The sequence below is a fragment of the Furipterus horrens genome, unplaced genomic scaffold (assembly GCF_987537825.1).
Source record: "Furipterus horrens unplaced genomic scaffold, mFurHor1.1.pri manual_scaffold_4, whole genome shotgun sequence".
Classification (NCBI taxonomy): Eukaryota; Metazoa; Chordata; class Mammalia; order Chiroptera; family Furipteridae; genus Furipterus; species Furipterus horrens.
Window position 1 is genome coordinate 187,753,970 of NW_028327174.1, and position 16,315 is coordinate 187,770,284.

Below are 16,315 nucleotides of genomic sequence, written 5' to 3' on the forward strand. Positions count from 1 at the left end.
AATAAAGTGCCTGTATTTAAAGTGTACAGTTTGATAAGTTTTGACCTATGTGTGTACCTATGAAACCATCATTACGATCAAGATGATGGACATATTGTCGCTCCCAGAGCTTCCCTTTGCTCTTTTATAGTTCGTTGCTCACCACTTCCCCGTCCACAGGCAAGCACCCATCTGCTTCCTATCGCTATAGATGACTTTGCATTTTCTAGAATATTACATATATGGAATCTTACAGTGTGTACTCTTTTATCGTGTGTATGGGGGTGTCTGGCTTCTTTCACGCACCACAATTGTTTTAAGATCCATCCATGTTTGCATGTATCAGTACTGCATTCCTATTCATTGGTAGGTTATAGTATTCCATTGTCTAGATACAGGAAGTCCTCCCTTGAAGTCGTCAATAGGTTCTGTGATTTTAAGTGAAACGACATATGACAAAACCAGTTTCATCATAGGCTGATGGATGCAACAAGAGTGAAGTGCCTGCAACAGCTCCTCAGTGTTATAACGAAATAATATGGAGTGAAATTACATTATTTGAGGACCTAATGTGTAGGTAGCACAGTTTCCTTTATTCATTTATGGACGGACATTTGGGTTGTTCCAGTTTGGAGTTAATACAAATAAAGCTGCTGTGAACATTTCAGTAATTATCTTTGTAGGGACAAAGGCTTTCATTTCTCTTGGGGAAATGCTTGGGAGTGGAACGGCTGGATCATATGGTAGGTATGTTTAACTTCTAAGAAACAGCCAAATTGTTTTCCGAAGCAGTTTTACATTCCAACCAGCAGGGTACTTTTCATGTGATATTCTCATCTAATTTGGTGATCAGAGTAACACTGGCCTTATAGAATGAGTTGAAAAGAGAATTCCCTGAGTGGAGTGTCAATCTGGTTACATTGATTGATAATATTGTTTGAATCTCTATACCTTCTGAGACTTAAGAAAGAAAAAAAAAAAAAGGCTTGTTCTATCAAGAACTGAGAGAGAAGAGTTAAAATCTACAACTTTAATTGCAGATATGCTGTTTCTCCCTTTAGTTCTGTCAGGTTTTGATTCGTGAATTTTGAAGCTTTTGTTTTTAAGTGCTCGCACTTGAGATCATTATGTCTTGATGAATTGATCCTTTTTAAATTGTGCAATGCCCTTTTTCTATTGGGTGATACCCATTGTCTGATATCTACATTATCTGATATTAATATAGCTACTAAAGCCTTTTTAGGGTTGATGTTTGTATGGTATATCTCTTTTTATTCTTTTCTTATGGTCTATGTGTGTTTTTACACTTGAAGTGCATCCATATAGCTGGTTCTCACTCCTTTATGCAATCTGGAAATCCCTGTGTTTTAAATATTCTTTTTTTATCTATCTATTTGTCTGCCTGTCTATCTATCTGTCTTTTAGAGAAAGGGGAGGGGAATAGAGGGAGAACAAGAGGGAGAGAAACATTGATGGGTTGCCTCTCACATGCCCCCAACCGGGTATCTGGCCCACAACCCAGGCATGTGCCCTGACCAGGAATCGAACCTCTTGCCTTTCAGTTTGCAGGATGATGCCCAACCCACGGAGCCACACCAGTCAGGATAATCCCTGCTTTTTAAATGAGGTGTTTAATCCATTTACATTTAATATATTTTTGATATGATTGGATTTAACTTTACTCTCTTGTTGTATTTGTTTGCTTTACTTCTTATTGCTCCTTTTTTTTTTTTGTCTTACCTTCGTTTAGTATTAACCAAGAATTTAAATTTTTTTCTCTATTAGCTTTCTACCTATACCTCTTTTTATTTAATGGTTACTCTGTGGTTTATAATATAATATTTATCTTTAATGTATTACAATCTGCCATGAATTTGTATCATACTACACATTATGTGAGAACCTTATATCAGTATAGTTCAATTTACTATCTTCCTGTCCTTTGTTCTATTCTTATATCATACAAATAAGTCTTATATCGTACATACATATCATACATAGACTTACACATATAAGTCCAAATAAGTTATAAACCCAGCAGTTATTTTTTTGCTTTAAGCAGTCAATTATTTGTTACAGTAATTAAGAAATGAGAAAATGCTTTTTATATTTACTCACATATTTGCTGTTTTCTGTACTTTCTTTGTATAAATCTTAATTTCCTCTATTGTCATTTTCTTTTATTCCCTGACAAACTTCCTTTAACATTTCTTACATTGTAGGTCTGTTGGTGAAAGATTTTCTTAACTGAAGATGTTTTTATTTTACCTTTTGAAGGATATCTTCTCTGGATATGAAATTCTGGGTTGAGATGTTTTTTTCAGCACCTTATGAATGTCATTCTTTTCTGTTCTGGCTTATGTTGTGTCTGATGAGAAGTCAAAGATCATTCTGATTGTTATTCTTTACTTAATATATCTTTTTTCTCTGGATAATTTGAAATATTTATATTACTGGTTTTTATAATTTGTTTATGGGCATACAGTTTTCTTTGGTTTTATCTTGTATGGGATTCATTGAGCTTCTTGGATTAGTAGTTTTATATTTTTCATCAAGGAAAATTTTCAGTCGATATTTCTGTAAATATTTTCCTTCTCCCAACTTCTCTTTCATCTCCTATTGAGACTTTTATTTACATGTATGTTAGATTATTAGATGATGCTTAAGGTCAGCTAAAGCTCCCTTCAGTGTTTCAGCCCTGTTTTCCTCTGTGTTTCAATTTGGATTATTTCAAGGTTATTGATCTTTACTTCTACAGTGTCTTAATTTTTATCATTAGAAATATCCATCAAGTGAATTTTTCATTTCAGCTGTCACCTTTTTCATTTCTGTAATTTCCACTTGGTTCCTTTTTACATTTCTTTCTTCATTATGTTCATGTTATCCTTTCAATCATTGAGCATATTCATAATAGCCGCTTTAAGGCCCTTGCCTGCAAATTCCATTATCCCTGTCATTTCATTATGTTTCTATTGACTGTTTTTTATGTCTTGAGTATTACTTACATTTTCCTGCTTCACCTGATGAATATTTGTATTTATTCTGTGCTGCACATTGTGGATGCAGTGTTGTTGAGTGTCTGGGTTTTGTTATCTTTCTTTGAAAAATGCTGACTTTTGTTCTGGCAGGCAGTTAATACAGATTTGCTTGATACTTCAGAGGCTTGTTTTTAAGCTGTGTCGGTGCAGGTCTGAGGTGTAGTAGCCCCTTCTTATGCACAGTTTAACCTTCCATGGTTTTAGTTACCCACAGTCAACCGTGGTGTGAAAAGATTAAAGGGAAGAATCCAGAAATACGTAATTAATAAGTTTTCAGTTGCGCGGTGTTCTGAGTAGCAAGACGAAATTCTGTGCCATCCAGCGGCATCCCTCCCAGAATGTGAATCTCATTCCTTTGTCCAGCTTATCCACACTGTGTGACTGCCCACCCCTTCGTGGCCGTCTCAGTTACCAGATCTGTTGTCACGTTACTGCGGTGCTTGTGTTCCAGATGAGCCTTATTTTAATAACGGCCTCAAATGCATTCACATAAATTTTATTACACTATGTTGTTATAATTCCATTTTATTATCCTTGTTGCTAATCTTTTAGTGTGCCTAATTTAAAAAGTAACATCTATCACAAATATGTGTGCATAGTAGAAAACATAGTATATCTAGTATTCAGTACTACCTGTGGTTTCAGGCATCCACTGGGGGTCTTAGAATGTATCTCCCGTGGATAAGGGGGCACTGCTGTAGTTTTTATGCTAGCGTTAGAATAATCCTTCTATGGCATGGCTCTTCTGGGTCTCAACTGACTACCCAGGTTATCAGCACCATCTTCTCTCTGGCAGGTAGGAACTCGCGCATCCTCTAACCTTGTGCAACCTCTGAATTCTGACTTAGCTCACAGCCCCCCAATAGTTGTTGGCAGCCAGAGGTGCTTTCTGTACACATCAGTTTGGCATTTAGCTAAAGACTTCAAGGGGTCCCTGTGCACATTTCTGAAGTGTTTTGTTGTTGTTGTTGTTAACTGTTTGTTTGTTTTGCCTGATCCTTTCTTCTTTGTTACTGTGCCCTGCACCTTCCGGCCATCTTAGAAGCCCTGATCTCTGACCCCCGCCTCCTCAGTTCAGGGTGATGACAGCGCCTCCTTCGGGCTTCACCTCTGCGCTGTGGTCCAGAATGTCCCCCCAGGCAGGGAGCAGGCGTGGTCATGGAGGTCACGGGAGGTCATCTCTCCTGATTCACAATCCTGCGCCTCCTTCTGTTCAGGGTCTGAAAACTGTTGTTTGCTGTCTTTTATCCAGCTTTACAGTTGAATTTGGAGGAGGGCTAGTTTTATACCAGTTGCCCCATCATGGCCAGAAGTCTCCACTTATCTTTCTGAGACTAAAATCCACGAGGAGGGGTTCCCAAATGGGACTTTTTGCCTTGCCTCCCATTCATTTCCACCAGCCTTTGAGTACACTATTCCCATTTGCTGTTGATTTCAGTCTACGCCCCCCACCCCCACACCTAGTAAAGGTTTCAGGGAGACCCCCTGCCATCTCATCTCCCTCTTGGTGGCATGGTTACTTGTTTTGAATCTCTGTGTTTTCTGAATTTTTTGCTCCAGTTAAACTTTGAACTTTCTAGAAAGGAGGAACCGCTGTGTTCTCTTATTTTTAAATATCTCTTAATGTGTAAATATTAAGAGAGATATATTATATATTTCTTATAAGAACAGTCAGCCAGTCTTTCTAAAACTTTTCCTTTCTCGGTGAAAGCCCGGATAGGAATTCCAGCCTGATAACATTCCATGTGAGCAGGTCAACAGATGGTGCAAACTATTGAGTGAAATGAGTTAGGAGCCTGGGAAATCCATCCTGGCTCAATCCGAAACTGCTCTGTGACCCTGGAGTGGTGCCTGTCCCTCTCTGAGCCTCTGCCTCTGTCTGCCTTATACCCTTGGGGCCAATGCGGGGATAACATGGGAGACAGGCTTCCCTGGAGGAGAAGCTGGGAAAGGTTTAGACTCCTGGACTTTTTCCGTGGACCGAGAAGGGGTTTCACCCTTCTAGCATGGGGGTCTATGGCGCAAGAGGCCACTTCCTCGGCCAGCCCCGAGGGCTCTTGGGGACTGAGAGCGTGACCCTCTCAGGTGCTGCCCCCGGGTGGGAGCCACCGGACGATCCAGACACGGGCTCTGAGTGTTCACATCCAGAGGTTTCCCCGTCTCCACGCTTCGTGGCTGCGAAGACCCAGACGAACCAGTCGGGGAAGAAAGCTTCGGCCTCCGTGGTCCGATGCTCCGCCCTCTTACACCGCACCCCTCCAGCCACCCAAACCCAGACGTTCCGCACTCCAAATTCAGGATCTCCGGCAAGCAAGGCAACCGCAGGTACCAGTGGCCTTCGTCACCCCACAGCTCCTCCACTCCCCACCCTTCACCCACCTGCCACAGCTCTGCCTGGGGTCCTTGTTCCTTTGCAAGGGCAAGGGTGGGGGGTCCCATAGTCCTCTGGGATGAATCTGGGTTCAAGCTCTGGCTCTGGCTGGCCCTATGACCATGACGAGCCTCCTGACCTCTCTGAGTCTAAGTTTTCTCATCCTAAATCAGAGGGCTGTATAAGATATTTTGCAAACCTTTTTTTTCTTTAAACAGGAGAATATTTTTTTCCCCAAGTTATGGCCTAAGGTGTTTTTAAAAATGTTTTTAATTATTTGCCAACATTTGAACCTTAGGAGATTTTATGTAAAGCTTGATTTCTAGCTGACATTGACAAGTCCGATCTGGCAGTTCTGGGCCAACGTTCCTGCAGGGCAACAATTGGCTTGGGGCTGAGCCACAGCTGACTCCTTCCACAGAGCATGTGCTCCAGTTTTCCACAGTCCCCACCACTCCCTCCTGCCTACCCAACACAATAGCCATGTGGCAGGTGTCATTTCTCATTGTGATCACCCTGTTGTCTGTCTCGCATCCAGCCCTATCCATCCATTTATGTCACCTGCCTGGACCCCCTGCCCCTTGGCATGAGTTTGCATCCCCCAGTCTAAAAACTCATTTCTACGAAGAGCTCTGTTCTCGTGGCCTACCTCTGCCTAGTACTGCCTGTGAAATGGCTCCATGAGCGATAACCCAGCAGGAAACCAGTGGATGCCAGCTCCAGTGTTTCCGAGTCCATTCAGAGAGTGGCTCAGACCCCAGAAGGGTGACCACACAATAATAAGTTCACAGCAGCATTTCTCCCAGGAAAACTGATAAGATGCATTGTGTGCTGAGTACCAGTTATCAGGAATCCTGATTCATGCCTTGGGCCTCATGCCTCGATGGGGGATGTAGGGTGGAGTGATGATGTAGTCCTTCTGGAACCGTGGGCTTTTCAGTTGCTTTCAAGAGGCCTACAGCTCTCCATTAAATATACACATGATCAAACTGAGTGCAGAAACCCGGTAGATTGGACTGGTGATATAGCCAAGTGACCCATTGTATCTGCCATTACTCTTTGGTTCAGGGGGATACTGTTGGACAAGGATGTGGTTCTTAAAAATGTTTGAAGATATGCTTATTATGCTTAGATGTCATAAAAGGAGAGTAAGTACTTAACTTTGAATGAAATGGATTTTCAGGGACTGTGTCAAGAAAAGCCAATAGCCGTTATATTTTCCTAGAAACAGACTGGTCATCATGAACTCACTGGTGGTAGATGTTGGCTCAACTAAATAATGGGATCATGGCTTTCAAACGTTGCTTTTTATTCCTGACCTTGTGGCTGGGAGTTTTTATATCTGTAGTTTCTGTAAGGAACTGCCTGGCAGGGGCTTTGTGGCCTATGTCAGCTCTTGGACCTCAGTGTCCCCAAGTAAGCATCCAGCAAGCTATGGGACTTGCTTCTGGCTGCCTTTATGTGACCCAGAAGACTTGGGGTTGGGGCGGGGGGGGGGGGGTGTGACACCTGGGTTCACCCGGTTGCAAGCAGGACCCTGCATGGTAGAGCTGCAGGTTGTCACCGCCTTCACCGTGCCGGCAGAGGCAGCCCTTCCTGTGCAGGTGTGTGGGCCTGTGTGCGGGACCTCCCTGCGGCATAGCCCCACTGCTTTGTGGCCAGAGGTGCCCGTGGCAGGGAGATCCGATCAAAATTTGCATTGTGAACTGAGTAGCAGGAAACTAATGATAGTCTCAGTTGTCCTAAGCTCTACAGTAAGTTCGTTAGGCTGCACGAGAACCCTCTGAAGAGGGGCCAGCCTCCCCCTGCACGCACAAGGGTCTGGATGGAGAAGGGAGTCACCTGTCAAAGAGGAAGCGTCTGCCTCGAGAACGAAGTCTCCTCATTCTGCCATCTTAGAGGGTTAGCAGCATGTTCAGCCCCAGGAACACGACAACCTCACTTTCCTCTCTTTTATTTTTTTTCCCCTGTAAAATGGAAGTGAAACATGGACCTCATAGAGCTATTGGGAGGATTAAGGGAGAACATGGGTGTAAGGCATCTGGATCAGTGCCTGGCACACAGTAGGTGCTCTGTAAATGAGCACCCCCCTCCCCAATTTCCTAGGCAAAAAAATTGAACTTCCTTTGCCAATTTAAAGGTGACACTTTGAAGAAGGCACATGTGTAGCTCTCAGCCCAGGCGTTCTGTAGACGCATTTTGAAGAGAGGGTTGTACTCATGATGGGCAGCTGCATTGGGAGACACTGTTGGGATCGCAGGGTGGAGCAGGAGCAGGGCATGTAGGAGCTGCCTCTGGCTTCCTCTCCCATCACCCCGACAATCGTCCAGAACCCCGGTCCCCACGGTCGGAGGGAGCACTTGCCCTTCTGGCTTGGGGTGGGCTGGGTGACAGTGGCATTTCCCAAAGTGGGTTCCTGAAATCACCTTTTTTTTTTTTTTTTTTTTTTTTTTTTAGGGATACTGTATTAAGGAATCTGATAATTAAAAATTGGCTTCGGTGGCTACATTCATTTGGAAGGCTGGGTTAAATAAAGCAAAACAGGTTTCTTTTTGGTTGAACTTCTCAGAGCCCTTAATAGCCTCATGCAAGTTGTTTCTCCTTAAGGAAGAGGCTGGTTTGGCTGCGCGTCCCAAAGTGACTTGTTTGCAGGAGTCTTTATCTCCTGGAGCACCCAGCATCGCAGTTGTACCAGGAGCTACTTGGCAAAGCCGAGTCACCTTCCAGTTTGGATGCTCTGTCCCAATACCTCCTGCAGGTGGGGGAGGGGCGGGCACTAAATGGGTGTTTTTCCACCAGCTGGACACTATCTCTGCCCCCCCCCCCCCATGGCTTCTAGACAGTGCCTGGGAGAGGGTGGGCCACTAAGGAGAGTGCCACCCATAAGCAGACACCCAAAAAATCACTCAGGAGCTGGTCCTTTTCCCAGGGTGAACTCTGACCCGACCTCACCTGGGCCTTGGCTTCCTGGGGTGTGGGGCTGCCCCCACTCTGTCTGGCTTGCCCTCTCTCCCGGGCACCTCCTTACCACCCAGGGACCACTTGACAGGTGGAGCTGGAGCTAGCTGTCTGGCCCACCTCCTCTGCCAGAACCGCCACCAAGAGATGGTCTGTCATCCTGCCTGCTCCGTTGCGGGGCTGAAACAGCAGAATCTGGCATAGGGACTAGTCAGGGGCAGGTCCAAATTACTTAGTGTCACAAATGTGGCTCCCCAGGGGCCAAAGATGGGCAGCCCAGGCCCGTTTTCCACCTGCTCACTTGGCTGGATTTCATCTGTGTGCTCCTAGACAGGCCTCCCACACCTCCATCCCCCCATGCCTGGACTACCACCCTCTCTGGGCCCTGTGAGGCGGCTCTCCTGGGGCCCTGACCAGGTATCAAGACAACTCAAATGAGCTTGAGGAGCTGGGGGTTCTGGTTTGGGACGTTGGGTCTCCTCACAGTGCTGATTCCCACAACATAAGAGCCCTGGACCCCAGCCTCTGAGCCGCCTCTGGCATGCCCCGGCTTTGGACCCAGTGCTGATCAATCACCACTGTTTTCTCTCGCTCTCTCCTGTCCCCACCCAGCAGAAAGCGCTTTCAGTCGGAGAGTAGAAAGCAAAGCACAAAACCACTTTGAAGAGACGAATAGCAGTTCCCAAAACTCCAGCGGTGAGTGTGCCCTGTGACAGGTGCCCTGTGCTGAGGGGCTGCTGTCTCCATCTGCTCCCACCCGCAGTGGCAGCAGCAGGCGCTCTGTGGGCTGGGGTCTCCGTGAGGCATGGGGGTGGTGCTAGGAGGATGCCAGGGCCAGGCAGAAGCCCAGGGGCCTCCTCTGGGCCTCAGGGGTGTGACAGGGACAATGGCCCCTTCCTGTCTCTTCCCCATGGAGAGAGGAACTCCCCCACCCTGTAATCTGCAACATCTGCTCACATGGCCCCAGACGGTTGGGCCTGGAAGAGCCATTTCCATGTTTTTAGGGCAAATACTGCAGCTAGTTTCGTTCCAGGAGAGGCAAAGAGGGTGCAGTAGAGAGAGCTGTGCCCCAATAGAGCCTGGCCCTGCTTTGGACCAGGGACTATCCAAAGGTTCCCTTCCAGCCCCCACCAGCCCAACGTTTGCCTGAGGTTCATGGTAGTGTGTGGGCGCCCCCTGGTGGCTGCCTCCCCAAGTCCCTGACAGCGCTGAGCGTTCCTTAGAACAGAGCGCCGCTCTCCCCAGATAGAGCTGGGTCAGGCTGGAGGGGCCATGGGTGGCCACCTCTGTCCGAGAAAGGCACAGCAAGGTGGCCTGCACAATGTCAGCCAGGACAGGAAGGGAGAAGAATTCCGACGCTGCTCATAGTAAAGTAACACACTCACTCTTTTATGCAGTTGAAATTTCATTCATCATACTCTGTTTCGGCTTGTGCCTGGCATATCCTGGTCACTGCTGGGGTGTAGTCAGATGATGGACACAGCTTGACTGTCAGTCAGGGGCTTTATGAAATAGTTGGGAGCACAGACCTGACCGTGGAAGCTTCTGCATAGGAATCTGAGTTCCAGCTTCCAGCTCAGCTCTACCACTGATGAGCTGGTGTGGGAACAGCACATGTGTCCCTGCTCTGGAGAATAATCAGCAAGTGTCCTGCATACATTACACACCCACTCATGTGGTGGGGTGTTTCTTTTTTCTTTTTTGAGTAAATCAAGTGATTTGATTAGTGCTCTGAGCAAGGGAGTTGAGGTGTGCTGTGGGAGCCCCAAGAATGTGGATGTGATCCCTTAAACCATAGAGAGCACATTGACCTTTCCCAGCTCCTTCACCCTTTGCAAAAATGTAATCCAACAGCATCTCCAGGAGGAGGGCCTAAAAGCGATGGAGTTTTGCCCAAGGCCACACAGGAATAAGCAGAGTCAGGACTGGAACTGCAGTCCCCTAGGAGCCTTTGCTCAGCCAGCCAGGCTGCATCCCCCCCCCTCCTTCCCCCAGAGCTGATACTCAGAATTGGGAACCCACAGTGTAAAGGGCAGCCACCATTTACTGAGCGCTTACTATGTGCCTGGCATGTGTTCAGAGCTGTTTGTGTCTCGCCTGTTTTCATTTTTGCCCCAACCCCGGGAGGAGGGTTGGGTCGGTGTTATCTTTACTTTTTGGATGAGGAAACTGAGGCTCAGGAGCCGTGGGTTGTGGCCCCAGGTCCCCAGCTTGTACGCGGTGGAGCCAAGACTCCATCCTGGTCCATCCGGCCCCACTCTGCCGCCTCCTGCCTCTGAGGCTCCCCTGACAACACCAGGAAGTGTGGGGAAAGTTCCAGCAGGCAGAAGCTGTCAAAGGTGCAGCCCTAGCTGTGGCTACCCTGCTGTTTGATGCCAAACACTCCCATGTGGTGCCAGGACCTAGAAGCACCTTCCTGTCCTGAAGCGGGCAGCCCCGTGTGGCCCTTTCTCACTGTACTCTATCAGCTCAGGTTTTGAGAGTTTGAGCGAGTCCTAGAGGGGTGGTCCTGGCTGATCTTGCCCTGCCCAGTGTCCCAGCCCCACCCCAGGGTGTGAGCCTGCTCAGGGGCTCCCCCTCCTCTGAGGGCCCCATCCGGCTCACTACTTATTTAAAATGGAAGGAATGACAGTCCTCTCAGAACACCAGAGCTGGAAGAGACTTAGCTAAACTGTTTCTCTTTTGCAGAAACTGCAAGTCCCCTGATTTCCAATACTTTCCCTCTCCTACAGAGTAAGTGATGGTCCCATTGGGGGGCTGGAGAGGGCGAGGCAGGGCAGGGAAGGAACTCAGTGGCCACACGCACTTAGGGCCTCCCCAGAGCATCTGACCGTGGGCCGCCCTCCCAGGCAGACAGGGCAGCTAGTGACGCAGGAGGACGGTCCAGCCCCAGGTGGGTGGAGGAGTTTGGATGGGGGTCGGGCAGAGCCCTGACGGAGCAGCCTGCCTCTGCCCCTCGGCCTGGCAGGAATACAGGCCTCCTGATGCCTGTGCACCACAGCAGCCCCAGGACACTTCTTCTGAGCCCCCTGTCGGCCATCCTCTTCCTCTCTCTACCCTTTTTTCCTTTGCACCCCTTCTTCTTCCTCCCTCATCTCTGCTGGACACTAACTCAGGTATTGGGGACAGAGACAAAGGGAAAGGCCTGCTGGCACACTTGTTCACGTTCCTGTCTGCCCTTCCCTCCTGCCCTCCCCCTCGCCTCTTCCCTTTCTGCATTTTATCCTGCTGCTTCTTGCTTTTCTGTGGCTTTCTCTGCGTCTGACCCTGTTCTCCTGTTTCTTCTTCCCCTGCCTTTCCTCTCTGTCCGTTGCCTTGTCTTTGGTCCATGCATACGTTAATCCATTCATTTACTCAGCAAACAGTGACATCCATGTGCTTCCACAGGCAGACAGATGGGCTGTGGAACCAGTAAGACATGGCCCGTGCCTGAGAGAGCTCCTGGTCCCTCCTCCAGCCCATCCCCAGTGCCCAGAACAGTGCCTGGCACACAGTAAGCACTCAATAAGTGGCTGCCTGACTGCGTTAGATGGTCTCTGTATCTGCACGTCTTCCTCTCTCCATCGATCCCTCCTCCCTCGAGCCTTCCCCTCACTAGTTAGTGACAGGAGCCGATCAGGCTGGGCCCAGAGCCCCAGTGTGTGTCGGGGTTCCCAGTTCCAAATCTGCCCGCAGCCCAGCAGGAAGGCATCCGGGGTTGTTCTGCCCCTAAAACAGCGACTTTATTTCTCCCCACAGAACCCTACACGTGTGGCGCCTGTGGAATCCAGTTCCAGTTCTACAATAATCTGCTGGAGCATATGCAGTCCCACGCAGGTAAGGGACCTGCCAGCCCATGTGGGTGCTGTAACCTGTCCCTCCCCCACCCCAGCCCTCTGAAAGGCAGAGGTGGCAGAGCCAGCCTGAGGGCCCCAGGGATGGCCACTCCTCCCCAGGGACCTGCCCCCAGGGAGCCTTGGTCAGTGAGATATAATGGGGGGTGGGGTGGGGCTGTGTGTGCCCTGGGAAGACAGCAGGCTTGGGGGGAGCACAGAGAGTGGGCACAGAGCTGAAGAAGGCTTCTAGAAGGTTATGGCTCCTGTGCTGAGTGTAAAGGCCCAATAGGAGCAGACCAGGAAGGGGACATGAAGGTGGATACAGAGCGGGTTTTGAGATCAGGGTGCACAGAGGCAGGAGACGCGAGTGGGGAGGCCTGAGCCTGGGCAGCCTGGGCCTGCACCCCATCTTGGCGCAGAGGCGCCAGTGACCGACCAGGAGGGCTGGTGAGAGCACAGGTTTCTGCGCCCCGGCCCGAGTTTTGGATTCTGTAGGTCTGGTCTGGGACTTGCGTTCCTGAGGCGTCCTCAGCCTGTGGCCCCGCTGCCAGGCCAGGGACCGCAGGGGAGAACCACTGCTGCCTGCCGTCCGGTCCGCCTTCCGGTGTGCTTTTTTGCCGTCTGTTCAGCCTGCGGCATTCACTCCCTCACTGGAGCCACCCAGCCGTCAAGCCGATACTCAGCCTTTAGGGTCTTGTCACAGTGGCACTCCATTCCTTGTCTAATTGCTGTTTTAGTCGAGGAGACACCATTTGCTGTAACAGATACGTGCCCAGTCCTCAGGGTGGAACAGCGACGCACTCCTCAGTCTCATAGTGCGGGTGGCCCAGTTGGGTGCCTTCCACGTGGTGACTCAGGGACCCAGGCCCCTTCCGAACGTGGCTCCATCCGCCCCTGGGTCTTCTGAACAATCCTTCTTTACCACTTCAGATGACAAGTGACATGTGTCACAGATGCTCAAATTACAGGGGCAGGAGAAATGCGGGAGGCAGCTAGCTGCCCCTGGCACTCCACCCCCACCCCCACTCAGTAACCCCTGGAGGCAATGGAGATGATGTGAGGCCCATACGGTGAATCAGTAATGGCAGCTGCTGCTGTTCCTACTGCTTTTATTATTATTGCTTGTATCTCTCTTAGGTTTACAAATCTCATATAACCTTCCAGGTCTGGCCTGACTAGCACAGGGTAGTACAGGACTAGACCCTCTTTTAGGCTACGTCCTGTTCTGTTAGTATAACCTCTCTCCATTCATTCATTCATTCATCCATCCATTTATGCACTCATTCGGCATAAATTTATTGGGTATCTGTCTGATGTACATTAGGCTCTAATTGACATGATTTGGGGAAGCCTATTATTTATATCTAACGGACTTGTTAAAACCAGGATGAAGTTGGATTGGCCACCAAGACACTGTTCTGTGCTCTGGTGTGCCTCCATGCCCTGTGACCATGGGCAGGAAACTTTGTCCCCCTCTCTGAGTGTCTCTGTCTCTAATACAAAGGCATGTAAGGCAGTCCTGCCCAGCTGCCCTCCTCACACCAAGCTGTCCTCTTCCTGTGTCTCACACCTCCCACTTGCCCTGCACCAGGGCAGGCCTTGAATGCCAGCTTGGGACATTTAGTCATGACCTTATGAGGCATAGTGACAGCAGTTGGGAGGCTGCTCAGGGACCACCTTCTGAGACTCCCACAACCTAGCTTCCTTGCTCCTCTCCCGTGAAACCCCAGCCCTCCACCTGCCCCTCTGCCAGCTTCTGGAAGCTGAGGCTAATTAGGGAAGGCTCTGGGAGCCTGGGCTTCGCCATCCCTCAGACAGTTGGGCAGAGGCCATTAAAATGCAAATCAAGGCTGCACCTTGTGGTGGCCCCTCCTCTCCCAAGCATCTCCACTTGTTTTCCTCGAAGAGCTTTGGGCTGCTTTGTTCTGGTCCAGTGCTAGCAGAGAATGCAGGAGGCAATCCAGCTCAAAGCCAGGCTGAATCCCAGCCAGGCTGAGTCGGGATTAAAGGATTGACTCCATACAGAGAAATTAAACGTCATGATCTGCGCAGTTCACAGCGCTGCTGATAAGGGGATCAGCCTCGTATAACACCAATCTCATTAAGAGGCTGCTGACTGGCACAGGGTAATTCCCGCTAATAAACTTCCTTTCTGGGCTATGGGAAACCCTGTCTTGCCTCTGGTAACAGTTCAGGAGCCCATTTTGGCGGTAATGATGCTAAGACAGCTAACATTTAGGGAGTGATTATTATGTGTCAGGTGTGGTTATTTCATTCGATCTCTTGAACAAGCCTGTGAGGTAGCTGACATTATCCCACTGTACAGATGAGGAAACTGAGGCTCAGAGAATGGAATCACTGGTTCAGAACAGCACCACTGCTAATGTGATTGTAGCTCTTCCTTGGTGTCAGGACTTAGTCTAAGAGCTTTACACATATTAACTCACTTAATCCTCCAACAGCCCTCTGAGTGAAGTGTCTGTATCAGTCCCACTTTACAGATAAGGAAATTGAGGCACAAAATGGCTACATAATTGCCTAAGGCTATGAAGTCACAATGTTAGGCCAGGACCCAGACCCTCTCAGCAACCACCCATTTAAGCTGGATAAACCGATAGATGAGGTGGACGGTTACCAGAGGCAAAGTCCTCTCCGAGGTCCTTCCTCCCAATCCCTTTTAAAAGTACATTGAGAAAAGAACTCATGCACCCCTATGTTCACAGCAGCGCTATTTACAATAGCCAAGGGCTGGAAACAGCCTAAGTGCCTAAGTGCCCATCAGTAGATGAGTGGATCAAAAAACTGGTACATTTACACACTGGAATACTATGCAGCAGAAAGAAAGAAGGAACGCCTGCCATTTGCAACAACATGGATGGAACTAGAGAGAATTATGCTTAGTGAAATAAGCCAGGCAACAAAAGAAAAATACCTTATGATATCACCTAATACAAGAGACTAATGAACAACACAAACAAATGGACAAAATTGAACCAGAAGCATGTAAACAAGGAACAGAGTAACAGTTATCAGGGAGGGGGGAGAGAAGGGGAGTAAGTAGGGGAAGGGTTTAGTAAAGGAACTAATATATAAATAACCCATGGACATGGACAACGGGGTGGGGATTGACGGTGGGAGAAGGGGTGAGCTGGGTCGGGGGGAGCAATGGAGTAAAAAGTGGGACAACTGTAATAGAAAAACAATAAAAATAAATTTAAAAAAGTAAATAAAAGTACATTGAGGAGGACCACAGCTAAGGAGAGGCGTGGGGACTTTCCCAGGAACCCCACCAAGAGGCATGGGGACTTCCAGGCAGCAAACAGATTGGCATTCACAGTTTTAGGATTTTGGAATGGCCACATCTGATTTCCAATCTCTCTGAAGCACTTCGCCTCTCTGAGCCTCTGTCTTCTCACCTGTAAAGTGGGCTCATCAGCACTCTCCACAGGCTGGCTGGGAGTTCTGGAGATGACACGCGACATAATCAGGGCTGTGGCACATACTAAGATAAAATCGAACAAGAGCCAGCTCTTCTTTTTCCATCCCCTTCCAGAAACTACCACTTTCTCCTTCCTGCATGGGTCCCTCCCTGGGAGACAGCCTTTATTCCAGCGTTGCATCCACACTGTGCACTAGGTTCTGCTCCTTCCCTGCATCATCTCTTGTTAGTCCTTCCAGCAATTGTGTTACATCTGTGTGATTATCTTCATTTTTCCTAATGATGAAAATGAGGCTTCCCAAATGTAAAATACCTGTGTGAGGAGGAGCCAGGATTTGGAACTAGGCCTCAGTCCCAGAGGCCATGTTTGCCTTCACCCACCACGCTCCGGTTACCGTCTGTTATTAGTTCAGTCCTCTTATCCTTTAGGGTAACATACCATCTCCCCTTTATGCCCGCAGCGGACAACGAGAACAACATCGCCTCCAACCAGTCCCGATCGCCACCTGCTGTTGTGGAAGAGAAGTGGAAACCCCAGGCCCAGAGAAACAGTGCCAACAACAGTAGGTGTCTCCCAGGCCAGAGCGCAGGGGACTCGTGGAGGTCTGCCCCACGTACCTGCAGACCCTGCTCTGGTGGTTCCTTCGGCCCCTCACTCCACCACCTGTGCCTCCCATGATGACAGAAGACCATGTATAACAGTCTCCAAAGCACT

General features: G+C 48.7%; 1 protein-coding gene across 1 annotated transcript in view; it reads left to right on the forward strand.

Annotated features, from left to right (window-relative positions):
* Nucleotides 1-16,315, forward strand: part of ZNF618 (zinc finger protein 618) — a 158,745-nt gene that overhangs the window by 138,344 nt on the left and 4,086 nt on the right. The window contains exons 11-15 of the mRNA XM_090274609.1: nt 5,103-5,342; nt 8,962-9,042; nt 11,035-11,079; nt 12,085-12,162; nt 16,062-16,163. Coding sequence (XP_090130735.1) covers nt 5,103-5,342; nt 8,962-9,042; nt 11,035-11,079; nt 12,085-12,162; nt 16,062-16,163 — 546 coding nt within the window. The remainder of the gene's footprint in view (nt 1-5,102; nt 5,343-8,961; nt 9,043-11,034; nt 11,080-12,084; nt 12,163-16,061; nt 16,164-16,315) is intronic.